At 40.7% G+C, this 13479-nt stretch overlaps 1 protein-coding gene across 5 annotated transcripts in view; it reads left to right on the forward strand.

Annotated features, from left to right (window-relative positions):
* Positions 1 to 13479, forward strand: part of mpripb (myosin phosphatase Rho interacting protein b) — a 417298-nt gene that overhangs the window by 377424 nt on the left and 26395 nt on the right. For all 5 annotated transcript variants that reach the window (XM_080209086.1, XM_080209085.1, XM_080209087.1 and 2 more), the window contains one exon: positions 4870 to 4987. In XM_080209086.1, the coding sequence (XP_080065212.1) occupies positions 4870 to 4987 (118 nt within the window). The remainder of the gene's footprint in view (positions 1 to 4869; positions 4988 to 13479) is intronic.

Here is a 13479-nt window from a genome sequence, read left to right on the forward strand (position 1 = left end):
GTCTGCATTTAACTTTCTATTCATGAAAACTATTTGAATTTAGCATTGGTGTCATTTAGAGTAGTCCTGGATAGTTTATTCCACCTCTCTGTGGAAAAATGATGAACAGGTATTTGACTTGCTCAAGATAAATTTATATAACTATATTTAGTGTGTAAACAAAGAGTGGGATAAATGGATGTTTTTCTGGTTGGCAATCAGTGACTAGTGGTGTGTCTCAGGCATCAGAGTTGGGACTGCAATTGTTTACGATTTACATAGATGATTTGGAATTGGAGACCAAATATAGTGTGTCAAAATTTGCAGATCACACTAAGATGAGTGGCAGAGCAAAATGTGCAGAGGAGGGTGGAAGTCTGCAGAGAGATATAGATAGTCTAAGTGAGTGGGCGAGGGTTTGGCAGGTGGAGTACAATGTTGATAGGCCTCCATTTTGGAATAACAGCAAAATGGACTATTATTTAAATGATAAAAAATTGCAGCATACTGCTGTGCAGAGGGACCTGGGTGTCCTTGTGCAGGAATCTCAAGGAGTTGGTTTGCAGCTGCAGCAGGTAATTAAGAAGGCAAAAGGAATTTTGTCCTTTGCTGTTAGAGGGATGGAGTTTAAAAATAGCGAGGTTATGTTGCAGCTGTATAAGGTGCTGGTGAGGCCACACCTGGAGTACTGTGTACAGTTTTGGTCTCCTTACTTGAGAAAGGATATACTGGCATTGGAGGGGATGCAGAGGAGATTCGTTAGGTTGATTCTGGAGTTGAGAGGTTTGGCTTATGAGGAGAGACTGAGTAGACTGGGGCTATGCTCATTGGAATTCAGAAGAATGAGGGGAGATTTTATAGAAACATATTATGAAGGGAGCAGGGAAGTTGTTTCCACTAGCAGGTGAAACTAGAACTAGGAGGCATAGCTCCTAGTTCTAGTGGCAGTGTGGGGGAGAATAAAAAATACGATTTGCACACACCTATTTTGCCAGCAAGATCAGCTTTGTGCCCAGAGAGGGTGAGAAGCTGATTAACATAATTGAAAGCCAACTTCTCTCTTCCGCAAAGCATCTTACGAGCTCCTTAGAATCAGTAGTGGCCTCCACCAATGGAGACCAGGCGCCACGACCACACCAGGGGGAGGGGGAATGGCCAGACAGTGCTCATAGGGCAGTGGCACAGTGTCAGTGGCCACCTAGCAACCATGTGTGTGCTGGGGCTGTGCCAAGGGAGTGGGGCCTGAGTGGGGATAGGGCCTGTGGGGTTGGGGTTATGATGGGGGGGGCATTGCCCTCCCGATTCATTGGGAGATTGTAGCGCAATGGTGCCCGAGTGCTCTGCAGCCGATTTCATGGCTTTACTTAGGTTCCTCCTCCTTCTCCTTCTCCACCCCCACCCCCCCGAACCAAAATTGACAGCATGTGTCAAATTGCAGTTCAGAACTCATCCAAAAAAAGGGCTGTGGAACACTCATGTTTTCAGACATTTTTAACACTTCGAAATTTTTTGTGAACATTGCCCCAATGTCAGGAAGAAGCACAATAATGTTTGAGTACCCAACAAAGTATGGAGTGAAATGCCAAACACAGACCCTTCATAACTGCAACCTTAACTCACCTACTCAAATAGCATTATTTGAATATATTAAATATAGTGTCGCAATTTTCTTCACTCCCATGAAAATTCATGAGCATTTCATCATTTTCAAGCGTTTAATCAGTGATGGGGGAAAGCAAGGCCCTATTATGTGTGTTCAAATTTTTGTCCCCATGGGTCCTTTGGATATGAACCACAGGGTTCACTTAGGAAGTTTAACTAAATGTTTTTATTAATTTGCATACATCTCTAGTTATTTGCACCAACAGGCTGATAACTTGTAGGGTTTATCTACCAAAGTTTGCATCACTTTTTTCCAAATCTCTAGCCCTCAGAACTCCAACTGGATAAAGTAGCAAAGTAGGAAATATAGCCCAAAGAAATAAGAATTGCTGAGGCTTTGTGGGCCGTATTGATATAGCTTGTACGTGCTTTGCAGAGTTGATATTCGAAGGACTGGAAAATGTTTTTGACTAACAAACTACAGCTGTAATGACAAACTAGCAGCATTTTTCTAAGAAAAAAAATTCTTATGCAGCTGTGGACAGTAATTAATGGTTCTGATCTGTTATAGAACAAAATAGCAACTATACTTCTTCCCCCTCAAATGCAAGTTAGTGCAGTATTTTAATGCGGACAAAAGCAATCATTATTGATGAAATGATTTGGGCATTTTGGAAAACTGAACTTGGCGTTTGTTGAAAAGCTTATCTGTATCAGGAGATGACAACAATCCACATATAAACTATATAACACAGGTACAATTAAAGAGAAAAAAATCAAGCGATAATTGGGGGGGGAAAAGTATCATCATTGGCGCTAAAGTCATGGTTCATTTAAAGGAACTTATCTTGGATCCCAATGGAAACGTTATATCATGGGGAATGGGTGAGTTCACTTTTCCATGAGATGTAGTTTGCTGGAGCCTGTAAGATTGTAATGATGAGGTGTAGCTGCAGATGTGGAACTATGCCTTTGTTTTGAAAACGTAATGCTGAGTTTAGTTCCAATAAAGTTCAGCCATTTGGCTTAGATTCTGTAACCACATTTCCCTGGTGTGCTTTCAGCACTGTAACCTCCATGGAAATGATTTCCTTTAGTCTTTATGTGCTGTGACATAAACAAATGTGGGAAGATTCCACCAGTGAAATCATAAATGGATTGCCTTTGTTTACCCCCATGGGCCTTTTTCTCTGTCCTTCAGAATTGAGTTTGTAAAAACTGTTAACACTTTGCTCTTGAATAAGATTTTACAAAACTAAATTTCATTGAAAACCACCTATTGCAGCTATTTTCAACTAAATTCAGCTATATTTCTTCTTGGATAACCTCAGGGAATTGCTGGTTTTGTTCCTAAGTAAAACTATGCTACATCAGTGTTTAACTAAAAATATGCCTTTTCACATTGGGGCATGAGTAAGATCAGATTGAAATCAATCGCATCAAACAGGCATGCACTTTACACTAAAGGCTCCGTTTTTGAAAATCTTTGACATCTCTGTTTTTACAGCTGGCATAATGATTTGTCCTGTGGCATGTAGGTATTCAGGGGAAAAAAAAGTTGTCTCCATTCATTGAATTTATTTGTCTTCACTGTGCATTTTGTAATTACTGTGGTAGAATTTTAAACATCAACTCTTCTTGAAGTTTAAACAAGTAAGTCTGTCCTGTTTGGTCTACACATGGGGCCTGTTACCAGTAAACACTAGGGACACAAGAGGGAAATGAGCAAAAGTTCTGTGGATGTGGGAAATGGGTAAAGCGCAGATGTTTCTTAAAAACTGAATGTATTTACAATGTTCCCATTGGGAGTGGGACATAGTGTGTATGTATAGGTAATTTTACATTGATCTTGTACTGTTAGCATTAGTACGCACTGCTTTTGCCAACAAAAACATATAAATAAGGAAACTTCTGCATCTTGAAAGGCACTGTTAATCCTGGTTTTCAAAGATATTGTGCATGAATACCAGAAACACAATGCAAGTCCCCCTTTCCCTGCAACAGGAACATTCGAAAGCTGGAGTACTGTGTGCAGTTTTGGGCGCCGCACCTGCGCAAGGATATTTTGGCCCTGGAGGGAGTGCAGAGGAGGTTTACTAGGCTGATACCGGAGTTGAGGGGATTGAGCTATGAGGAGAGGCTGAATAAACTAGGCTCGTACTCGTTAGAGTTTAGAAGAATGAGGGGAGATCTCATTGAGACGTATAAGATGATGAATGGGATGGATAGGATAGAGGTGGAGAGACTCTTCCCGCTCAAAAAAGACAGTAGGACTAGGGGGCACAGCCTCAAGATAAAGGGGAGGCGGTTTAGAACGGAGTTGAGGAGGAACTTCTTCACTCAAAGGGTGGTGAATCTCTGGAATTCTCTGCCCGTTGAAGTGGTGGAGGCTGCCTCGCTAAATATTTTTAAGAAGCGGGTTGATGGGTTTTTGATAAGAGAAGGGATTAAGGGTTATGGGGAGAGGGCGGGAAAGTGGAACTGAGCCACGACAGATCAGCCATGATCTTATTGAATGGCGGGGCAGGCTCGAAGGGCTAGATGGCCTACTCCTGCTCCTATTTCTTATGTTCTTATTATGAAATGCCAGTAAACACTGAAAAGATGCATGGAGATTTCTGGTCTCCTTTTCACATTACACCAGTGTAAGTAAGCATTGTTAATTGCCACATTCTCTAACTAGGACCTGAAAACTGAAATCCTTTGCCTCTAGTCTTGCTTTCCCCTACAGCTTGCGGTTTTTTCAAACTTAAGCTTTACTTGCCTTTTCTACTTGGATGTTACCTACACTGGGGTATTAAAGCTGAAGTTGATGTAGAGATTTATAATATCCTAAGAAAAAGGCTGATATGGACACATCTGGTGCAAGTCTGGCATTTGAAAAATGAGTGGCTTGGTTGAAGAAACCATTTTTTCAACTTAGAGATAAGACGTTCAAACCACACAAGTACAGGGAATCTGCATTACCTCGCTGGGATTATTGAGATTCTTGATGTGGACTGCTGCCACCTGCTGGGAGTCATGATGTGGAGATGCCGGCATTGGACGGGGGTAAACACAGTAAGAAGTCTTATCAAGCGAGTCTGACGAAGGAGCAGCACTCCAAAAGCTAGTGGCGTTCACTACCAAATAAACCTGTTGGACTTTAACCTGGTGTTGTGAGACTTCTCACTGTGTTTACCTGCTGGGAAAGGCAGTGATTATTTACTGTTTTGTGTTCTTGATGTTTTCTAATGTTTTTTTCTGCCTGTAGTTTTGAAATTGGTGTTTGATTTTTTTTTTGCAAAGCTATTGAAGCGATGAAGAATGCACACCGCCTGGAACTTGACCGTGAACTAGAAAGGATACGAAAATCGCAAAGCAGCAACGTAAATGCAGATCTTGATGAAATATGCAAACAGCATGAGTAAGTACAAGATAAGTGGGTTTCACTGGGTCACCCCAAGCTCAGATCTTGGTTGTGCCCTCTTGGTTAACCCTACATGTTCATTTTACTTCCAAAAGTACAGTATCATGATAAACTTCTGTGATTTAATGAATAACATTTTCCTTTGTAATTGGCATTAATTGCAGCTGTATATACCATATTTCAAAAGTAATATGAAAAAATCTCAAATATGTATTACCTGGCACCAGGTCCAGCATGCTTATGTCCTACTCCTACATTATGAAGTGTAGGTGATGCCCGAGTGTCCAAAGGCTGATATTAAGACAACCATCAGTCCCACAGCACGAGACAGGAAAGAGGTTTTCCTTTCACCCAGTCTTCTATAGTGCCTATGCTGCAGTTTTCAATTGTATTGATGTATCGCAGATTGCAATGCACTTGCATCATATATTATTAACTCTATTGCGTGTTTCTTAGACTGGTGAGAAACACATGGCAGTGATGGAGGGCTTTATTTAGGGTGATGTGGAAAGCTCAATCTGTTAAGTATTCAGGTGGTGCAGAAGAGTCTGCTGATCCAGGTGCTGTCCAACTGTGAGGCATCTGGTGTGCACATGCTTTATTAGTAGCTCTGTTAGTTGCGTTGCCGTTTCAACAATTGATTTGGTTACAAAGTTGTCAATCTGCACAATTTTTGAATTTTGAAAGTGGTTTGTTATCAAATTATGGAATGTTATTGATGCACAAACTGTCATCAGATCATTTTTAAAAAATGCAAACTATCTAATCCAATGGATGGAGAGGAAGATGATTTGTTGTGGAGGAATGATTATGAAGCCAAAAGCACCACATCTGTTCCAGAGTGGGAGTCTTATAAAGATGCTATAACCAAAGTGGTTCGGGAAATGCTTTTTTGTGTCAGATGTCAAAGATTGTTTTTAATTGTTTTTAAAACATTACAATTGTAGTTAAAGTTATTCCTATAGAATTAATGCAAAAAGTAATACATTCATTTAATATGAATTACCAGTATTATTTTTGTATCACAGTTCAAAATGGCACCTACACCAACACGTTTTATACTCTACACATAAGTCGACCCCTGGTTTTGGAAAAAATTTAAGGTCAACTTGCACGCTGCGATTTATGATATGATTAAAACCAAGATTAACTGTGAGGTGTTTAAGTGTGATGAATCACGATGATGACTTTTTCAATTGTTTCAATACTAAATTTCTCATTGTTCCTGCCAGTTTAAACAAATACGTTTTGGTTGTTTAAGAAATCTCATGAAGGCATTCTTGTCTTTTGATGGTAAAACCATTGAAGGTGATGAGACATTAGCTCACGCTCTGCAATCTTTTACTGTTGCCCTGTTGTTATGAGAGATAGAGTATAGATAGGATGGATAGTCAGAGGTTTTTACCCAGGGTAGAAGGGTTGACTGCAAGAGGGCACAAGTTTAAGGTAAGAGATGTGTAGAGAAAATTTTTCACACAGAGGATGGTGGGTGCCTGGAGCGCAGTGCCAGTGGAGGTGGAACCAGTGGAAGCAGGCACGTTAACAACATTCAGTGTGCATCTTGATAGACACGTGAACAGGAGGCGAACAGAGGGGTAGAAACTATGCATCAGCACAAGTTTGGTCAGCTGAAGGGCCTGTTCCTGTGCTGTATTGTTCTTTGTTCTCTAATGAAGGGACAGTGTTCTGAAAGCTTACGCTACCAAATAAATCTGTTGGACTTTAACATGGTGTTGTGAGATTTCTTACTGTGCCCACCCCAGTCCAATGTTGGCATCTCCATACCTTGTTCTCTTTGTCATGGGAAGGCTCTGGTTCCCACTTACTTTGTCATAGGAAGGCACCAAGTGGAAGCCGTGGAGGGAGGGAAAGAGTTTGTCGTAAGTAGTCTGGCATATCTCCATGCAGGTAAGTTCAGGAAAAAAAAGCACTTGAGGCCTAGGGATAGTTCATTTGTCCTTTTGGCTGGTGAGAAGGTGCATTTGAAACATGAATTTTTTTAAACAATTTTATCTGTCAAACTTTACAGAACAATTTATGTTTATATGGTGTTGTAATAAAGGAAAATGTCCTGAGACACTTTACAAAAGGAAAATCATTCACAAACACTTTGTTTATGACTGGGTAACCAAATGATCTTCCAGACTTCTAACTCCCACCTTCTTAAAATTTAATTTGCTCTAACTTCTGTCTGTCTGTCCATGGAGCTGTTGCCTTTGATGTAGTTAGTTTATTCCTAGTCAGCATGTAATTAATCTTATCCACCTCATCTTTGAATATCTCCCACTGTTTTTCTACCTTTTTTTTCCACCCAATTAATCTTGGCTAGGTTCCCTTTCATCCTACTGAAACTGGCTAATTTCCAGACCAACCTTTATATTAGATTCCTTTTTTTTTCTCTGTTTTCAATGTGAACCAAATTTAGGGTATGATGACTATTACGTTCAGCGTGCTGATCATTCTTCAAATCAGATCCGGCACTGCATCCTTGTTGCAACATAATTCATGGAAGCATTCCTGAATATGTTTTAGAACCCTTTCCTATTTTGGAAAGTTTTTTTGTACTGCATTTTACTTGGGGCTGTTGAACTCTCCCATCATTGCCACCTTGCAAGTACTGTCATTTTTCTGTGTAACCTACAAGTTTGATCATGAACTCCTAAATATGACAACAGATCCTAGACAGACTTTGTCTGGCCACCATCAAAAATTGTCTTTCATTATTATATTCACGTCTCCAATTTTTCTCCTTTTTCTCTCCTGCAGGCTTTATACCATTAATGTTTTATACTTCATCTTGCTTCGTTTGATGGAATGTTTCAAGCGAGCCTGTTTCATCATTTTCTGGCACATTGAGCCTAGCTATGAAACTTGATTACATATGCAAATGAACCTTACAACTCATTGATACTTTACCCTTTCAGTTTTTAGATTCTGCCCTTCATTAGCTTTCTTATTATTCTATACGCTCTCCCAACTCCTACTGCAGTCTCAACTGCAAATTTCACAATTGACGTGATCATCTTAGGTTAGCACCTGCAAGAGAAATACCATAAACAGAGGAGATTACAATATATTGTTTTCATTGATTTCACCAGGACATTTAACCATATCGGCAGAGGCAGCCTTTTTAAGATACTGAAGAAAATTGACTTCTAATAAAGCTGCTCAGTGTGATCACTTTTCATGACAACGTGATGCATTCGGTCAGGTGTGACATGACATCAGAACTCTTTGAGATCCATAGTGGGGTCAAACAGTATTACATTCTGGTGTCGGCACCCTTTGGTATATTCTTCCCGGTTGCTGTCGTATACCTTCAGGTCATCTACAAAAGATTGTGGAACTTGCAGCTCTGAGACTACAGTGGGAGTCAGAATATCTACAGAAGTTTTCTACTTACATAATTGCATTAGAAATGATTGGGAGATGTTTCACTGACTCATTCCTGGGATGAGGAGCTTATTTTAGGAAGAAAGGTTGTGCCTGTACCCATTAAAGTTTAGAAGAGCGAGCAGGAACCTTTTATTGAAGCATACAAGATCCCTAGGAGATTTGATAGGGTGAATAGTGGGAGGATGTTTCTCGTATGGGGAGACAAGAACTAGGCAATGTATTTAATGAATAATGCAGAAGGGTTTGATTGTGGTTAATATGGGATTAAGCACAATACCACCTATACAGTGACATTAAGGAAGGGATTGAGCACAGTACCACCCATACATTGATATAAGGAAGGCACTGACCAATACCTAAATCAGTGTGGGGTTGATCATGTACGATCTAGGGTTGGGAGAGCAGCATACCTGTACCGTTTCTTGGACTGTTGTATATCGTTACATGTAGTTAATAAAGATTTGCGTTAACACTGAAGACCATGGAAACTTTAACAGACCCATTCTGCAATGTAGCAGCCTGTGACTGCTCGAGTAAAATAGAATTATTGAAAGGAAACCAACTACAGGTAACCATCAGGCCACAAATACAAGTTTGCAAAGTGACATAAAAACTGACATAGAAATTGACCTAAAATCAAGGTATGCTGGGATTACCTCGGTCCAAAATCAGACAAGTCTGCCTGGAGACAGGCCCTTTACAAGATTTGAGGACAGACAGTTGAAAACTGAAGATGCAGCAGGGATCATTAGCATTTGTAAAAGGACAGTTATACATGTCCTGAGAAACAAATCACCGCTAGGTTCATGGCCAGAAATGCATCAGTGAAAGAAAGGATTCAGTGCATATTAGAAGCTGAAATTCTTGTTTCTAGCAGACAAACACAGAGTCCACCATTGAAACTCGTTAACACTCATTGAAACCCATCAAAAATGATGACAGACCTAAGCACCTGCTAGAGCAAATTACCTATACTAGCAGCGTTCAAGAGAAATCACTTCTCCAGCCTTCTGAGAAGCTCGTCCAGACATGGCAGTGATGAGAGCAGATTGCCCCCAGACCAGAGAGAGACAGACTTGAGAGGTCAATGTACTGATGGAATCACAAGGATCCGGGGTAGTATGTGAATTTCTAAATGATCAATTAGCTAGAGAGAGAGAAAATTGTTAAAGTTGTGAAGCTTTAAGTCTTTTACTGTTTGGAATAAAGTTGCGACTTATTTACTGTTGGTTCATGTGCGTAGTCCTTTTGCCTGATATGTGCAGAGGTGTTTGAGTGAAATCCATTATACACAGTGCAGAAGAGTCTGCAGAATATCAAAAATCGCCAGACAACAGCAACTGACATCATCCCGTGGTGGTAGAATCCCTTTATACGGAGGAAATTCAGCTTCAGCAAGCTAAGTTCATAGTCTGCAAGGATGAGCTACATTCAGGGACAGTACATCCTAGGGACAGGGTGTACTCGCATCCTGCAAGAGAATAGGCTTATTAGCGAAAGACAGCATGGTTTTGTGAAGGGGAGAACCTGTCTCACAATCTTGATTGAATTCTTTGAGGAAGTGACAAGAAAAATTGACCAGGGCAAAGCAGTGCACTCTGTGTTTTATACACGGTCTTTAGTAACGCTTTCGATAAGATTCTTCACAGCAAGCTGATACAGAAAGTTAGACATAGAAAACAGAGAGTAGCAGTGGAAGAGTATTCTTCTAACTTGGTTAGAAGAATACTGTGACAAGTGGTGTTCTACAAGAATCATTTATTTGTATATAAATAATTTGGAGGAAAGCGTAGATGGTCTGATTAGTAACTTTGCAGATGATGCAAAAATTGGGGAAGTAGTGGATAGCGAGGATTGTCAGAGGATACGGTAGGATATAAACCAGCTGGAGGCCTGGGCCGGAAGATGGAATTTAACCTAGACAAATGTGAGGTGATGCAATCTGGAAGGTCTATAGTATACAGTAAATGGTAGAGCCCTTAGAAATAGTAGTATACAGATCCACAGTTCCCTGAAGGGAATGACTCAGGTGGACAAGATGGTAAAGAAAGCGTATGGCATGCTGGCCTTCATCAGTCAGGGCGTTGAGTATAGGAACTGGAAAATCATGCGGCAGCTGTATAAGACTTCGGTTAGACTGCATTTGGACTATTGTGTATAATTCTGGTCGCCACCCTACTGGAAGGACGTTGATGCAATGGAAAGGGTGCAGAAGAGTTTTACCAGAATGTTGCCTGGTTTGGAGGATATGGACTATGAAGAAAGGTTGATCAAACTTGGATTGTTTTCACTGGAGCATTGGAGAATGAGGGGGTCCTGATAGAGTTTGACAAGATTATGATAGATTGAATAGTCAGAGTCTTTTTCCCAGGGTCGAAGGGTCAATTATTCGGGGGCATAGGTTGAAAGTGAGAGAGGGAAAGTTTAAGAAATGTAAGGGACAAGTTTTCCTCACAGAGGGTGGTGAATTTCTGGAATGTGCTGGCATCGGAGGTGGTGGAAGCAGATTCTATAACAATGTTCAAGAGGCATCTGGATAGATATATGAATAGGCAGCGAATAGAGAGATATGGATCACATAGAGGCAGGAAAATCGTAGATTGGAGAGGCATCTGTGTCAGCACAGACTTGGTGGGCCAAAGGGCCTGTTCCTGTGCTCTAACGTTCTTTGTTCATTCTTTTAATTTCCAGGCTGAATTAATAATCAATTTACTCAATTCTCTTGAACTTCACAGCCATCCGATTCCTTAAACATTAAGCCTGTGGCTCTTACAAATGCTTCATTACTTACAACATTACATCGCTGATTAAAACAAGTCAGTAGCCAGCTGACCCACGCAGCCATTTTTTGAAAATGCTTCTTCCTGAATTTTGCACAGCCCACCAAAATGGGCAAGCGCAGGAAATCCATTATTCTGCACTACATGATGATGCCATCTTGGAAGCTTGTAAACTCTTGACAGCTGTACCACATGTTATATATAAGTCATAAATTCCAAGGTGTTTAATGAAGTCAGCCTAGAACATAAGTTTTGCAGTTTGAAATTTGGCACAGTGTATGATGTTTCACTCCAGGTATGACTCAAGTGACCCACTAGGGAGCTTTTATCAAACAAGGTTTATTTAAGAATACGGTTAACATATAAGAAAAATCAGCAGTAACTTATACCGATTACAAATAAGAAAAGAAACAATCATGATATTGTATGTACCGTAAAGCTAAATGTACTGTTCCAACCAAACAAACCCCTGCAGTGCACCGCCATTCTATGTTTTGCGCAGAAAATCAGTATGCTCATGTGACATTGGATTTGGCAGCTTTGCAACCCAAGCTGTGATTTCCCACTTTGGATGTTCAATTGAAATACTAGAACTTCAGCACTCTTCGAGAGACAGAGGCACTCCTTTCCTCTAACAGTAGGCAGTCACCAAAAGCTAAGAGACAGAAACACTGCTTTAAGTCTGAAGTCCTAATAGCTTTTGCCAAACTGAAAGTAACCCTTGGATTTCCGTGGGTAGGAGCCACCTGACCTTGACCTGTCAATCAGTTGCAAACCAGACAGTTCAAAAGGGTCATAGAGCTCCAGGCCTATTTTCTAACCCACAATAGTAATGTTCCCTTCTAGCAGGCAGCTACAGAGTTCAATGCCTCTGTAAACACATTGCTAAAGAAGGTTAATCTATGGAGAAAGTGCAGCACTTTATTAAGGCAGAGACCCTAACTAACACCAGGATGTTGCATTAGGCCCAGATTAAAAATAAACAAAAGGCCCATTATATGGCTTTTCAACAATAAAAGGTCACTGGCTCAGACAACTTGATACCCCAATAAAGAAAAACAGGGCTGCTTATAACTGCCGAGAACATGCTTAAAATACCTTTCTTAAAGGCAAAGTAGCGTCACACACAATATTAAATTTTTCAACATGGACCACAATTCCACACTTTCGGCTCTGTTGGAACTTGCCCAAGGCTCGAACCAGTCACAGAGTTCGAGTCTTTGGAATATCACAGCGTTGCTTCAGGTCTAAATAAAAAAATCTGAAACAGAACAAGTAAACACACTAGTTATTCAATTGAGCCATTTACAGGCAACATCATCACACAAGATATTAATGAGTAATCTGCCAAATCCGAGAAAGTTTTGAAGTCCTTCAGCATCAATGTTTATACAAACTATTGGAAAAAGCTAAATTTAGTAAGAGTCCAACTGCCTGGAGAGCTTGTTGATTCTGTCATATATGATCTCAGGGTGGCAGAGGAGTGTGAATACAGAGATTTTAAAGGCTAAGCTTATCCTCAACATAATCTTGGTGGGTATTGCAGATGACTCGTTCTCTCACCTCCTACAAGCTAAAGATGACCTTGGCCAAGGCAAGTCATAAGGATTAGTTATACTGTCTGAGCTACATAAACAACACAGGACTACCCTAAGGGGAGAAAATACAACATGGGGCAGAAACCAAACCTTGGTCCATCTTATGTCACAGAAATGTAGGGATAGTTTGTCAGGCTGAAACAATTCCTGAACTAACCAGCAGAACAACTTGCCAGCATCATGATGCAAAAAACACTCTCAGAAAAGAACAATGGGTCGTCTGCACAGGACAATGTTCCCCCTGCAACAAACAGAAACACTTTGGTAAACTGCAAGTCAAAACCCCAGCACCACATAGATCCCCCAAATTTCATCCACGAGGACGAGACTGAAAACCCAGAAGAGAGACAGTCATGCTTCTTGAGTGAGATCAAAGAGTGCAGTATTTCCTTTTGGAAAGCTGACACACTCTAGTAAATGGTCTTCCCACAAGTTTTAAATTAGATTCAGGTGTCAGTGTTATTGCTCCAAGGCCCCTGGATTCGAACATCAGACATTCCACTATATAGAGCAGGGGAGTCTGACTCCCAGTCATCGCCATGACCCTCAAACTACTGAGATATGACAGCAAGTGAGCTGGTGTACATCATCTGTAACCACCCTTTCTCTCTCCTAAGCAGGGATGCCTGTCTAGTGCTGGTTCTCCTTCAGGTGGCTGTCAAAAGTCAGCCCGAACAAACAGTACACAGTGCTCAAACACTGAAGAGTACTTAGA

Source organism: Carcharhinus amblyrhynchos, chromosome 21 (genome assembly GCF_965287045.1).
Source record: "Carcharhinus amblyrhynchos chromosome 21, sCarAmb.v2.hapA, whole genome shotgun sequence".
NCBI lineage: Eukaryota > Metazoa > Chordata > Chondrichthyes > Carcharhiniformes > Carcharhinidae > Carcharhinus > Carcharhinus amblyrhynchos.